Genomic DNA, 13709 nt, shown 5'->3' with positions numbered 1-13709 from the left:
TGCTTAGGTACAGTCAGGTAGGTTTGGTTATAGCATTATACTTGAAATTGTTGGGAAGTGGTGGTGTGCGCGCAACGATTGTTTGGTTTCCCAGCATCATTTTCATCCTTTTCGTGTTTATATCTTTTACAAGTTGACAAAATATTCATTTAAAAACCCATACAATGTTTTGCAGCACAACGCGTTTTGCGTTCATTCTGTTACTAAGCGTACAAAAAGGAATGAATTGAAAATGGTCATTTTTCCTACTTTCACCTCGTGGGTGTCGGGAGCCATTTCAGAAGGGTTGTCCTGTATAGTTTCTTGCAAACATAAAAAAGGTCGTCTCATATTTTCTTGATTTCAAGTTGATTTTAAACACCAAAGAATATTCACGGTAAATGCTTCACCATACACTTATTCAATTTTGTTCGTTTGGGAAAGAAATACAAGTCCAAACATGTCCAAAGTAAATCTGAATTGACACTTTGTTACCGTAGCGGTTTAGATAACCATAAACGAAATGTGACGATCAATCAAAGTAATCACCAAAAAATGAATTCGCCTTTACCCTACAAAACCGACCGCCATACGACATTGACAAGTAAGATAAAATGCTACGAAGATGAATTATACTGCTCGTTAAATGAAATCTATTTGACTTCCGACAATCTAAATTTGAGTATATTGGTGCACGTAATTTTGAGTATCGTTCTAGGGAACGTGTGTTAAAGTAACTGGGAAAACTCTCACACACTTATATCATCAACAGACTATCGTATATTGAATATTAAGTGATCTTATAACTAATTGAGTGAAGTTAAGGAAACAGGTGTATAATTAGTTTAGTTTGCTTCTTTTATATAAAAGAATTCTAAACCGAACTACATTTGCAAGTCTGTGTGCGTGGACGACATCAAGAGTTCAGTTATACAAACGAGATATATTTATCTGTTTTGCCTTTCAGAAAAAAAACAGCATTAAAAAGACGGAGCCCTTTACTTTTGCACGAAACTTGTGTGTGCCGTGTACGCCCGATTTGTTATCATAAGTAACATTTCCAACATTTTGATTTTAATAATTGAATCGTTCGTATATCCAAATTTTTTCATATTGGCTTTTACCTGCTTACGATGAGTTGAATACGGGCGTTTCACAGCAGTGCGCGTTAGCCAATCACAATGCGCAAAATCTGTCGACCAATGCGTGTATGGAAAGGACAAATTTCGCGCGTTGTGATTGGCCAATGCACTTCAAACTCTAGAAGGCGCACCGTGTTGTGAAGCGCCCAAATTCCTCATGCATCTTGTGGTAAGTGTCCTCGAATGGGTTAGTCGTTCTGTGAAGTGATCAGTGTCTTTCCAATTTAGTTATCACTTAACTTAATCAATAATTAATCAATAAATCCCTCAGCTGATAGAAGTAGGTTAACGAGCAACCACCATTTTCCCAGAAAAATCAATTACCAATTCAAAGTCTTCTTAATAAGAAGTTTCGGCAAAATCAATGCAGAGTAATCGAAAAAGACGTATAGGTTGTGTGTCTATACTGACATGTCTAATTATGTTTGCGGTTTCAAATCAACAACTTCAATAGGCCGACGGCCCGGAGACATATACTTGCATATAGGTGGGCCCATCAACTGCATATAACGGACCAAATAAAGGGGAATGGGCCTACATTAGGATCACATGGGTGCAGGATGGGATTTCTTATAACTGAATAAAGAAAAACGACAAAATTAGACTATGCCTCTATTATAATCATTGCATGACAATCTTGGGGGGAAACCTATGAGGTGTTGTTTATAAGAGCTATAATGTTCTCGACCTTCAGTTTAGATAGAGAACGTGCATGGTCTAGGGCAAGGTTATATCCACGGTTTCTCCAGGCCTGCTTCTAATACATCGGTGCCATATTCCACTATATTAACAGGTGAATAAGTTTGCACCGTGTAATTTAAAGTGCGATGATATATCAATAAAACGTAAATTATGCAGTGCTTTTAATGGACTGAAATCATCCCTCAGTCATCCGCCCAATACTGTTAACCAGTGTTGTATTGGAGTCCATCACAAGTCCCTGTAAGTCCATCACAAGTCATTCAGTTTTAAACCAATTCACAGGCTATTCAAATCTTGTCGGCCTAATCTTGATGACCTTCGATCAGGTAGTGTGCGTAACTTCAGTTTCACCAGCTACTTCGATGACATCCACAATCTTCAAGCTGTCGGTGCCTTGGGGTTGAATCTGATCCCCACCCGCTCCTAAGCTACACCAGAACAACTGCTTGATTCCTTTCCTGAAGGACCGATTTTTCATGGTGTAGATGATGGGATTTATACAGGAATTGCTGATGGAAAGGATCGCACAGAAGTGAAAGTAGGGTGCAGCGAAATTGACAGGCGCTCCCAAGTTGAATGCAAAGTAGACAACGTTAGTCGGTGTCCAGCAGACGACGTAAGCGATAATTACAACCAGCAGAGTTTTCTGAAGTTCCTTGGACGTTCGGAGCTGCCACATCTGTCTTTCTTTGGCGTGGTTAACTTCTTGACCGCCATCTGTATGAAGATAACGTAGCGGGTACTGTATTAAACTTACAAATGTGTTGCCCGAGTGAAGTAGGTAATTTTAATGCTCAAGCAATCTTCTCCACCACTGTTAACTTTCATACTTCAAAGTGATCCACGGTAAAAAAAAAAATGTCTTCAGGAAGCTTTCAAGTTGGTGGTTGCAGGCAGTTGGCTCGTCGCCCAGCCCGGAATAGGGTGCTGGGAAGGGCTGATGGCTTTGCACTGTGATTGGCTACATTGTGCACGACGTGTGACCTCGAGGTTATCACTTCCTGTCAGCGAAGCGTTATTTAAATTTTTGGGTTCGCAAATGGCAATGCTTTGACACGGACAAAGTGTCGGCTATGTGACACAAACATGCATATGGCCTTGGTACAAACACAGTGTGGTAATTAATCTTCTCACTAATAAGTACACTGATCAGGTGTCTTTTGGCTATGTATTTCAAAATCACTAGTTATCTTGGTGAATTTTGGATGAACGAGTAAAGTGTAGTGAAAATATTTTCAGCAAAGAAAAAAAGAATAAGTATCGAATCGATAACCGTCGCTGTGAATGTAACGCACTGGGCGAGCTCGCGCGTCTGACAGACACAGGCGACGAGCGAACCTCTCACGAAACTCTGAGAATACCTCGATACGAGGGAATTCCCAAAGGCACTCGATTTAACTGACAGCTAGCTGAGATTTGGGTTTAAGAACACGAAACACTTTGGCAAATTGTTTCCTAGTGTATGATTCATCTTGCCTGCATAAAATGCTCCAATACAGCGCGTGTTAAGGCATCGGGGATGTTCATACGCCCGCACGGATCGAAACATGGATCATCTGCTTTAACAAAGTAACACCTGCCTGTATTCAAAGTTTGCATGTTGAGTTCTTTCGTTCCTGGCCTGTGACTGGCGACTCGGAGACGGACTTGACATTGGTAACTCGGCCTGTGTGTAATGGGAAAGTTGCCTTCGGGGAAGGATACGTTGATGGTGCGGATTTCGACAAACACACTGTGTTTGCACGGAAAAATTGTGGCATAATTTTCGATGAAGACAGATGTCAATGTTTACTTTTGGTTTTTAATATTATGACAAATTTAAGATATCCCCCCAATTATGCCCCCATTATTCATGCTTTGGTACCGACACGGTATTTTGTTTTAAACAAATCAATGGAACTCGCATAGTGTTTACCATCGGTTCTTCTCAGAACCACACGCCCATAAAAGAGATATTTTTCTTGTACATGGTGCAACCTTAAGCCTAACCTAGGCCTAATCAATGGAATTTAATTTACCTGATCTTTGACGCTTCTCCGTCAGTTGTTTCACTTGCTGGTTAAGGCTTGAGATCACCCTCCACTGTGTGATAACCATGATGCTTACAGGTGCCAACAAGTACGCAGTGAAAATATAGACGCCAGCTACAGCCTGCAAAGCGAAGTTACCCCAACCGACAAACAGACAAGCGGTCGTACCGTCGAACACATCATATATGATGAAGTAATACCAGTTGCAAAGTAACGCCAGGCACCAACAACCCAGTAAGATGAGGTATTTGTTTCTGGGTTGGAATAACGTCTTATACTTGTGAGGATGGACAATGGCTACATATCTTTGCAGATTTACCACTGCCAGGTTGAAGACAGAGACAAGCATACTGGTCCAGAGGGGGAACTTGGAATCGAACATGCGACACCTGATTTCACCACCCCAACCACCGCTAGGGGACGGGGTGTACGTGAAAAGATGAAATAGGACTGCCCAGAGACAAGTCATGAAATCTACTATAGCTAGATGCACGAGAAAGTCACTGGTGTTGGAACGAAGGGATGGGACTCTTAGCATGACCAAACAGACAAGCAGGTTGCCAATGATCCCTACAGTGCAGATGAGACCGTATGACGTTCTTACCAACACACTGTTCTCAATCTCGACACCAACGCCCCAACCTTCCTGCTCGTCCGATGCTAATGTAGGCCCAACTCCTTCCATTCTGTAAATCTGAATGTCTGAAACTAAGAACTACTAACACCTGAACTGCTCAGATTTAAATGATTTGATTGTTTGGGTTTTTGAGGGATGTAGGCCGGCGTTCGATTTCACATGAATGCGTTGTACAGCAAGGTTGTGCGGAGTACTGCAGCAAAAGGTATTGCGACCGCCTTATGAAGATTGACCCTTAAGGAATTAGAGTGAAGTATCCTTGTGATATAAGCAAATGCGCATGTGCGAGAATCTAAACTAGGGTACTTCAGACCAGCCCTTGCAACGTCAGGAGCATTCTCGCCTGCATCAACGGAGATCCATTATTGATGATATCGTGATGCATCACCGTCCGTGATGTCACGTTACAGTGGTCCGTCTCCGTGACTTCCGTACCAGAGCATCTATTACCCGTGGTTTTTAGCCGTATTCCACCCTTGGCCTTGCATCAGCATGGAGTACGCAATTATTTGGCGTCATATTAAGACCCGCTCCGGGGACCGACCCAGGAATTTTTCCGGGGGGGGGTGTGAGGGTGAGGCCGGATTTTGTTTGTTTGTTTGTTTGTTTGTTTGTTTTTTTCTCGATGTCTCATTTTGCGGACAAGCGGAAACGATGATGAAACATTACATGACATACATGTACATTGTTTACAATGTACTGGTGGACTTACCTTTGCATACGTTATTTTTTTTTTATTATTATTATTTTTCCCCATTTTAAAATTTTTTTTGTTACTCAGAGCGGGAGGGGTTCGACCCCCGGATCAGCACCTGCGCTGTAGACACCCATATATACTGCCATATCAAACCTAAATGAATATTTGTTTACGTCATTCACCGATAAGTTAGACTATTCCACACCAAGTTGAGTCACTATGACAACGCCGTTTGACTAGGAAGAATTTGGCGTGATATCACCGTTCTGAACAGTAGTGACACGACACGCACTGTTGTCTTGCTCTGTTGCCGCGCGGTATACAAAAATGCGAGAAAAAAACATCGAGGCAGAAATAACATTTCAATATGATTCCAGTTGTTGAGTGACATTCTTCCAAACATGAATATCGATAACTTTAATGTTTGAACAAGTCTTTAGACTTTTTTCAATTCCTCGACATTTTCTATGTTTTCTTTCCCTCTTATTTTAATGAGACGTCCGACTTACTTGATTGCAGCTTGAAATTACACACAAGCTGGCTATGTCTACACCCACTTCCCAATTGTGATTTCAAGTCGTAGCCAGGTAATTCGGACATGGCTTTCATTGCTATCAGTCATGTTTGTGATATGTGCATTATGTGACCTCATGGTCATTGTTCCTTGGTAACCAGAAATTTAATTGTCCTCGTTATCTTCGTCGGGTTGATAATTTCGTTCGACAGTATCATCTTTCAATTTTGTTAGGTGTTGTATGGCCGCTTTAGATAGCTTATCGTTCCCTACGTTCACTCGCAAGGAGGCACGGCGTTGTTTGGCCTAACTCGCGAATGATGTCACTTCGTTATGAATTTGGATCATGGGGCGTAAATGCCGGGGGATGGAGGGTATATCCCCCAAACCTTTTGGATGGGGGCAATTGAATCATCCCCTCTCCACACACGAATGTTTGTAATGAGAACAAAAGCAAAAATAACAAATAAAGTGGATTATGATGAATTTTTTGGCTTTTCTCACGACTAAACTTTTTGAAATATCACTGAAAAGGGAAAGCACTTTCTTAAAGTCATAAATATGGCATTATGATGTATGATTCTGGGTAAATTTGATACACTGTTACAGATGTACATCTTTATCATGAACATCGAGCCCTATATAGTGTATATGGTGTACCCCGCCCTTGCTTTTGAAATTATAATGGCCAGGCAAGTCACCCCCCCCCGTGTTTCCCTATGCCCCCCCCCAAAAAAAAACATTTCGTGCACAGATTTACGCCACCGATTTAGATAGTATGGCAGATTGACCATGTACTTAGCTACCGAATGCTTCGAGTGTTCTTGTGGGGGCCCAATTTTTCTTTCCATTCCGAGATGTACTTATACTAACTTCATATCAGGAGTACCAATTCTGGGTAATTGGTGACGCAGGTGAGATCGTGTCTGTCCGTGGATTGGATGTATAACCTCGATAACATTCTCCTTTAAGTATTAAAATTAATGTACGTTGTTTTAATAATCTCCAGTATTCAGAATCAGCCTTGGGCATCAGCTGGTTTGCGTGTTTCATCAATTGACTGAACCAAATCATTCCATTTTTACAAGGGCAAACTGCCACGAAATAACCAGAAATGTCGTGTTGGAGATTGTTTACTTTATTGTTTTATTTAGAAGTCTGAATCGAAGGAATCAAACCTGTTGTCTTAAGTTATTACGAATAATAGTGTTTTTTTACATCGTAACTGGTAGTGATTTTGAAGTTTGCGTTTTCGTCTTTCCAGTCGAGCCATATAAAATTATGGAATCCTTCAGTATTAAATAATGCATAATTATAAGACGAGAAATACATCGAAGTCGTCGGATCCGCGGTGGCAAGCTGACACGTACCAGGCGTAGCTGCGATGGGCACGGTGTGGTGTAAACATGACTCGCGCTCTCGGCTTTTGTTTCTGACGTCCAATTTTTACACCGCGTAAACGCTTTCGTTTTAGTGATTCTCAGTTGATCTTGACGTGGTTTGTAAAATTTTCTGATGAAAATTTCAGAGGCGCTTTCAATTTTGTTATGACCTTGCTTTGAAGTGTACCTTCTCAATTTTTTTCAGTATGACCTATAATAAATGCCCAACTTGTTTATAGGAAGTCGCTGAAACTTCATCCTTTGTATTATAATTCGATTGGCTAATTCCATAGTTAACTTTCATTCGATCAGCATTTCTTTATCTCTTGATGTCATACCTGGTAGAATTAAATCACTGAGATTCACACAGTGGTAACTCATTTGATTTTGTCTTACCCGTGAACGAGACGTTGGTAGCGATTGTTATTTTATTAGTTACTCAAGAATTCCTCCTAAGGGCAAAAAGCTTGCTTTTTGCACAATCACCGTGCGGCACAAGAAGGTAACTTACACACTCCCTCCAGTAAAAAAAAAATAGAATATTCTGAAGGTACCAAAGACAAAGAGACACAAATGATAAAGGGGAGATATCAAGCTATTCAAGTCGACAATTTTCTTCCGGATGCATTGGAATAATCCACCCCTTACGCTGTTGAACTAGCAGTAAGTGCTATGCTGATGAGTAGTCATCCCCCCCCGGGAAAACCTCTTGCCCCTACCCCCTGAGAAAAATCCTGGCTATACGACCATGGACAAAGGGCTGGTACAATGCAAACATATGAGCGTCCAACCTCGTCAAATCCTCGGACAATGCGTGCGTAGTTTCATACAGAACAAGGGTAGTGTTTTTAAATGAGACACACTCTGTCGTGTTCTCTTGTCCTCACACTCCAAGAAAATAGGGAGATCAACGAATACATCCACCTGATACTTCTTATACGTATTTCATTTCATTTATCATGGTCTGGGCGTGTAAGCGGGTTATGCCTAATCCATAAGTCGACGATACCTGTCCCATATCCAGCTGGGATGGGGCAGGCAACTTAAACCCTGACAGATTTGGTTGTTTTGTTTTCTTGTCTTTTCTTTACAAAGAATACTTCATATAGGCGAATAAGAAAAAGTGAGAAATTTCAAAGTGACTCTGGCTCAAATTGGAACTATTTGAAAAAATCAGTTCAAACCCCCATTTTATTTAGTGTATGTTACATGAACAATGGAAATACCCCTCATAAGGATAAAGAAACAAGTGTTGGGGCTTCTTGCGTTGAGGTTAAACACAGAATTCTGAGTGCAAAGAGCTAGAGGTGCTGAATGGTTTGTGCCTGATTATTTGTGTTTTCCCATCGCAGCGCTTTTTTTTTTTTGTAACCTCATAAAATTGCATTCTGAGAATGTGAAAGGGAAATGGCCAAAAATGAAAGCCCAATCTAACTCTCAGTGGTCTATTTTCATGTCAAGCTTTTAATAATCCTGTTTGTTCCATGCACGCGAATGCCAAACTGAAAGTCACAGTCTCCATGATAAAAAATAAAAGTCAGGAATTCAGGCACCGAGTTTAAAAAGAAGACCAAGAAGTGACAATGTAACTAGTCTCGAGGTTTGTGTGCAAGTTGCTGAACACCGACTAACTGAACTCCGATTACCAACTGAATTGGATTTAGAACACCATATAAATCCAATTCATATTCTGTCTGTTGTGGTGACATGATGACTCTCCTTGTTACACAGCCGTTATGATTGTCCTTTAGCAGCTAGGGTTATACTTGTACTAGGTTAAAAAATGCCAACCACCAGAAAAACGTTTACTTTTTGAGATAAAGAATACCTCACATTCTGAAAAGATTTCTGGCTACAGACAGAGAGAGGGATTAAAATACGAGGACGACTACGTCATGTTGTACATGCGTCCAAACGTTTAGGTACATGAATGCGGCCTGCATTCTCGTCGGTTTTACATAACCTAGATTGTCATGATTGTGATAATCCATATACACACGTACCTTGCATTTCGAGTTTATGTACATGTCGAGTTTATGTTTATGTAGGCCTATGTATTTTATTCTTACTTGTATGTAGTTCGGTGTTCCTGCGTGATGCCCACAAGTTGGTTTACACGGATTTAAATCTTATTTTCAGCAGTAGACGGGGGCATTGGACCAACTATAGGAGCAACCATAGGTGCTATGTGAGGCCAAAACTTGCAGAAATATCAATCCGTGTTGCTCGTAGTTTTGCCTCAACTCGTATACCATTGCCCTGTTTACCGTGAGCGGTATATTCGTAGAAGTTAGACGTGGATTCATTATTTGGAGTTTTGTTGATAGCTTAGTGAGACTTGTTTGAGTTATCTTTTGTTTTTGTACTGACAATCAACCACAGTTTACCAGCGACCAGGAAGTAAAAACTTTACCGTGGCGTAGATAGAGAAACCCGTATAGGGCCGTGGGAAATAGTCTTAGTTAGGCTATACATTTTTAATTTAAGCTCAGAGGGAGGCTTTTGCCTTTCCGAGTCTTCTCTTTGCATTCAGCCTTGTCATCTGCCCTAGTTTTACACCCTTTTATATCGGCGTCTATTCATCATAGGCTTATTCTACAAATTTTGTGTGAGAATTCCAGGCACTCAAAATGTAAGGTCTGAAGGGAGCCTTTGCATAGTGGGAAAGGACAAGCTTTTGTGCTCACCAACAATCGTGAACGCTGAGTAAATGATTTGTGATGCCTTTGGATGATTGTAAATGGGGTTTTATCAGCGACGCCGTTGTGGCTGACTACCCTGTATATTTTTATTGAATAGGCCCTAAACCAGAACAATAAATTATTGTGAAAACCTTTCCCCGAGGATATGTAACGGAATTTAAAACTCTTGTTTGAGGCCTCCTTTGAGCCTTGTTTATTTTGTCAAAATCAAAAGAACCAGTTGCCTTCAGTAGTTTTCAAGCAAGCTTTCCAGTATTTGTATTGCATTCTGGCCTAAACAGCGTCACAACCCACCAAGCTCCATACTGTAGCGACAACTCTGCGCTTAATTCCACCTCAACTAAGGACGTGATTGAGCATGTAAGAAGTTGTACATTTCTAAGGACTGTGGTATCGTGATCATGGTGTAAAAAGAAATAGGCCTAAGTATTCAAATGACGAGTTCCATTATTTATTTAGAAACTTTCATTTCATTACTTTTGAACTCCATCATCTTTGGACAAATTGAGATTTATACTTGTCAACAGCAAGTCCAATCGTTAAATGTAAATGAGGAATATGTGTGTTTATTTCGTTGCTAATTTTGATTGTAATTGAATTAAAACTACAGTGTGGTAGGCTTTTGTGTGGGCTTGTTATCCTTTAATGTTGATTTTTACAAAATTCCCCCTGATTTCTTACACAGCTAGTCTGAGCCAATGATGAAGACGTTCGCATGTTTGCTTGTTCTAATGTGTCTCAGTTGTGTCTTTGCCACGAAAATGGAGGAAGGTATGTGACCTTTCATAAATTAATCTAATCTACCTAATCTTGGTGAATCCAATCCTCATTTTAAAGGAATGTCAGAAGTACAAAATAATTGTTCTTCAAGTAATTGAATGTGATGATTTTTCTACGGCATGTATACAGAGACACTGAGAGCACTGTTGATCGAGACGCTAAAGGAATTGAAGAATCAGGAAGTGGAAAGAGGTATGTGTCATGGAGATCCGATATAAGGTCAACGAATTTTAGCATAAGTATGAAAGACTTCACTCTGTACTAATGTTCATGCCAAAAATATCTTCTGCATACCTCATTTCATTGGCGTATCCAGCGCCACGTATCCACGGACTTAGAAAATATAGATATTGTAATTTTGTTTCAACCGAGATTACTTCATATGTGAGTAGGAAAGAAACTAATTGGTTTATTTATTTATCAAATAAATAGGCTATGCACCCCCCCCCCCATTACCATGTTGAATAAACCCGAAAGTGCATTTGCGTTTTGAATTTGTCCTCCTGACCCCAAAACCTGGATACGCTGGTGTCTCATTTGCCATGTCGAGCTATACAAGTGTACAAATAATATGCACGCTGGTTTATAAGAATACTCCATTGAAATGTGCTGATGAAATCATACAGTCTCAACCACAACCACCATCCGTAAAACAAACAAATGTACACCAACACCAAAACAAACGAACAAACAAAAAACCTTTTTCTCATTTTTGTTTTGTTCTTGGAGTGGTGATATGCAAGATAATGTCTCTATTCTCAACACCAGTCATTAGCTTATCCAGATATTTTTACATGGATATCAGCGGCCAGGAAGACCTGCAATACAGAATGCATGACATAATGCCATTCATCCATAATTCCATTCATTAAAATCCATACATATGCAAATATTGAGTACCCGGAAATGTTGTGCAGCGCTTGTGCTTTCTCATAAGCGCTACCCAGTGCGACATGTTCCTTCATTCAAAATCCCTTAGTCGACATCTTTCCTATTATGTACTCAACTTGATTAATATGTCGAGCTTTGTCATTCTTGGCCGCTGTAGAACGCCGTGGTCGAGTGGTTCTTTGTGCAAGAGTACCGTGGTGTGTTCGGTCCTTGGCCCTTTCTCCACCTAGGAATTACGCCTGTATTAATCATGCTTTTCTTTAGTCAAGTATTAAAGAGCGACGATTATCGCAAAATGTAAAGACGAAGACAGTGATGTTGAACTGTATTTTCCCCTCGACCCTGAAACCATTGAAACAAAGATGGAAAGTATGAAGCCAGAAAACGCAGCAACATTTTCAAAGAAACATCGAGCGGGAGATAGTTTCATAATAATAGATTTGTCAACTATATTCTTTCCCGTCCGCATTTGATAGGAGTTTATTGCAACGGGAAGTGGTGCGGACCTGGGCAAGAGTGCGTGATGTCGTCACATGGAAAGGTTTGCTGGGATACATAATGTGCCGGAGGCAATGTCCTTCCTTTAGGCCTACCCTGCATGGATGAGTGACGAAATGGAAACGAAATGCGACGACTGATTCTTGATGTTCAAGTTATAAGACTGAGTAGTTTTAAGGACTCCATGGTAGCAGATTAAATGATCGTTGTATTATCTTGTTAACTTACTGCTTTGTAATGCTAATTCCATGGGGCGTCTTTTGTATCGTGCTGTTCTTGTAAGCTTAAGAAGACCTCTGCATCTGTAACGTCATCCAGAAATTTGATTTGATTTGAATCTGCTAATAAACGGAAGCAGTCAGACGGATAATTGTCCGAACAACGTAATAACCTCCCCTTTACTGAAAACGAGTAAGATTTCCAAGCTCAGAAAAACATATAAATTAAATTAATCATTGTGTCTGTCTAAAAATTACAATAGATGTACGTCATGATATACTTTCGTGTCAGTGCAACCAAAAACAACACCACAAAGAGGGGATGAATGCGTATTGCAGACCATAAACCCCACCGTAAATCCTTCATTATGGAGTATCTTTCATCGCAAACACAAATAAAACTCCAGCAAATAAACAAACAAAATAAAACAAAAATGTTATCACTATATTAGAATGATGTATTAGAAATTTTAAAACATTGCACTTTCGCTCGTTCAGTTCCATAAGCGAAACAGGTCGTATTTTCTTAATCTCTTAAACATTTAAATATTGTAGATTTTTTTTCCTCTGCAGTACGTACACATTTCTGTCAGCAGTTGCTTAGTTACAGTTAATAAAGGTCATTGAATATTCCATCGATCATTGCTCAAAAACTAGCTTTATTTCTAGAGTTTGAGACTAGACAAAAATTAGGCCTATTTCCATGACGAACAAAAACCTGATGATGTCCAAATCAGAAAGTTATACCTATTCTACATACTTCAGTACAAACTGGATCGGTTCACACCGCTTGAAACTGCCACTAGAACAGCTCCATCAAGATTGCGCAACAAACAAATGGCAGATATATGGGCGCACTATACACCCACGTTTACACATCTCGTACCCTCCTCTAGAAACAACAGCTAGATTTGCCAGATTTCTTTGGAGGAAATGAAACTCGCAGAAAATCTAGCACACTGAAATTTGTAAGAGACCCCCGATGGGATTACTTTAGAATACCAACCAGATGTAGACAGGCTTGTTTCGAGTAAGTTTCAATTGCAACAATATATCTGGAATATTAAAGTGGGTAGGCCTACTTGTCCATGCGCACGAGGAGTCCACCCTGAAAGTAAAGTGAGAATGGTATTTTACAGTGGGCATAACTGGGCAATGTCTAGGATGGATCCCCGGTATATATAATGTGAGATGTTATCAAACTGAGGACGTTTGGTAACTCATTGCGCATCCATGCAGGCATGTGATTTGTGATGATTTGGCAGAGACAGAATTTTAAATGCGTTTGCCAGGGTTTGCGGTTTTTATCTGGTAACCCTGAAAACAATTATTTCGATACGTCCTCTTTCTTCAGTGTAAAAAAGAATCTTCGTTCACTGATTTATGTGCATACTAGTTCCCCGACACTTATATGACGTCATAATAACTATAACAATTTCCTTTGATGTATGAACCCTAAAGTATAATAAATCCTTTGTTGAATACAAGGGAGTGCTGCCAATTTTCTGAAGTGACACGCTAAGTCAACATAGGATAT

At 40.1% G+C, this 13709-nt stretch overlaps 1 protein-coding gene and 1 long non-coding RNA gene across 3 annotated transcripts; one reads left to right on the top strand and one right to left on the bottom strand.

Moving 5' to 3' along the window:
* Positions 1 to 1836: 1836 nt before the first annotated feature.
* LOC110988250 (galanin receptor type 1-like) lies at positions 1837 to 4916 on the bottom strand. The gene is made up of 2 exons (XM_022251586.2): positions 3842 to 4916; positions 1837 to 2540 (listed from the first exon to the last, which is right to left on the bottom strand). The coding sequence occupies exons 1-2, from the start codon at positions 4536 to 4538 to the stop codon at positions 2146 to 2148; spliced, it is 1092 nt and encodes a 363-aa protein (XP_022107278.2). The 5' UTR covers positions 4539 to 4916; the 3' UTR covers positions 1837 to 2145.
* A 5070-nt stretch (positions 4917 to 9986) lies between these two features.
* LOC147799271 (uncharacterized) lies at positions 9987 to 12811 on the top strand. 2 transcript variants are annotated; one of them, XR_015425102.1, is made up of 4 exons: positions 9987 to 10145; positions 10471 to 10556; positions 10695 to 10757; positions 11933 to 12811. It is a non-coding gene; the product is annotated as an uncharacterized LOC147799271 (long non-coding RNA). The 2 variants fall into 2 exon arrangements; XR_015425103.1 differs by having other exon boundaries at positions 10016 to 10145; positions 10475 to 10556.
* Positions 12812 to 13709: the final 898 nt, after the last annotated feature.

The sequence above is a fragment of the Acanthaster planci genome, linkage group LG04 (assembly GCF_054643075.1).
Source record: "Acanthaster planci isolate LZ-2023a linkage group LG04, COTS_SCS, whole genome shotgun sequence".
Taxonomy (NCBI): Eukaryota; Metazoa; Echinodermata; class Asteroidea; order Valvatida; family Acanthasteridae; genus Acanthaster; species Acanthaster planci.
Note: the sequence above shows the minus strand (reverse complement) of the source record. Positions and strands in the feature narration are given on the sequence as shown.

Excerpts from the sequence above, each read along its gene's own strand:
- LOC110988250 (XM_022251586.2), bottom strand. The coding sequence starts at position 4,538 with ATGGAAGGAGTTGGGCCTACATTAGCATCGGACGAGCAGGAAGGTTGG. Across the intron at positions 2,541-3,841 it reads GGAGAAGCGTCAAAGATCAG|ATGGCGGTCAAGAAGTTAAC; the intron begins GTAAATTAAATT and ends ATCTTCATACAG.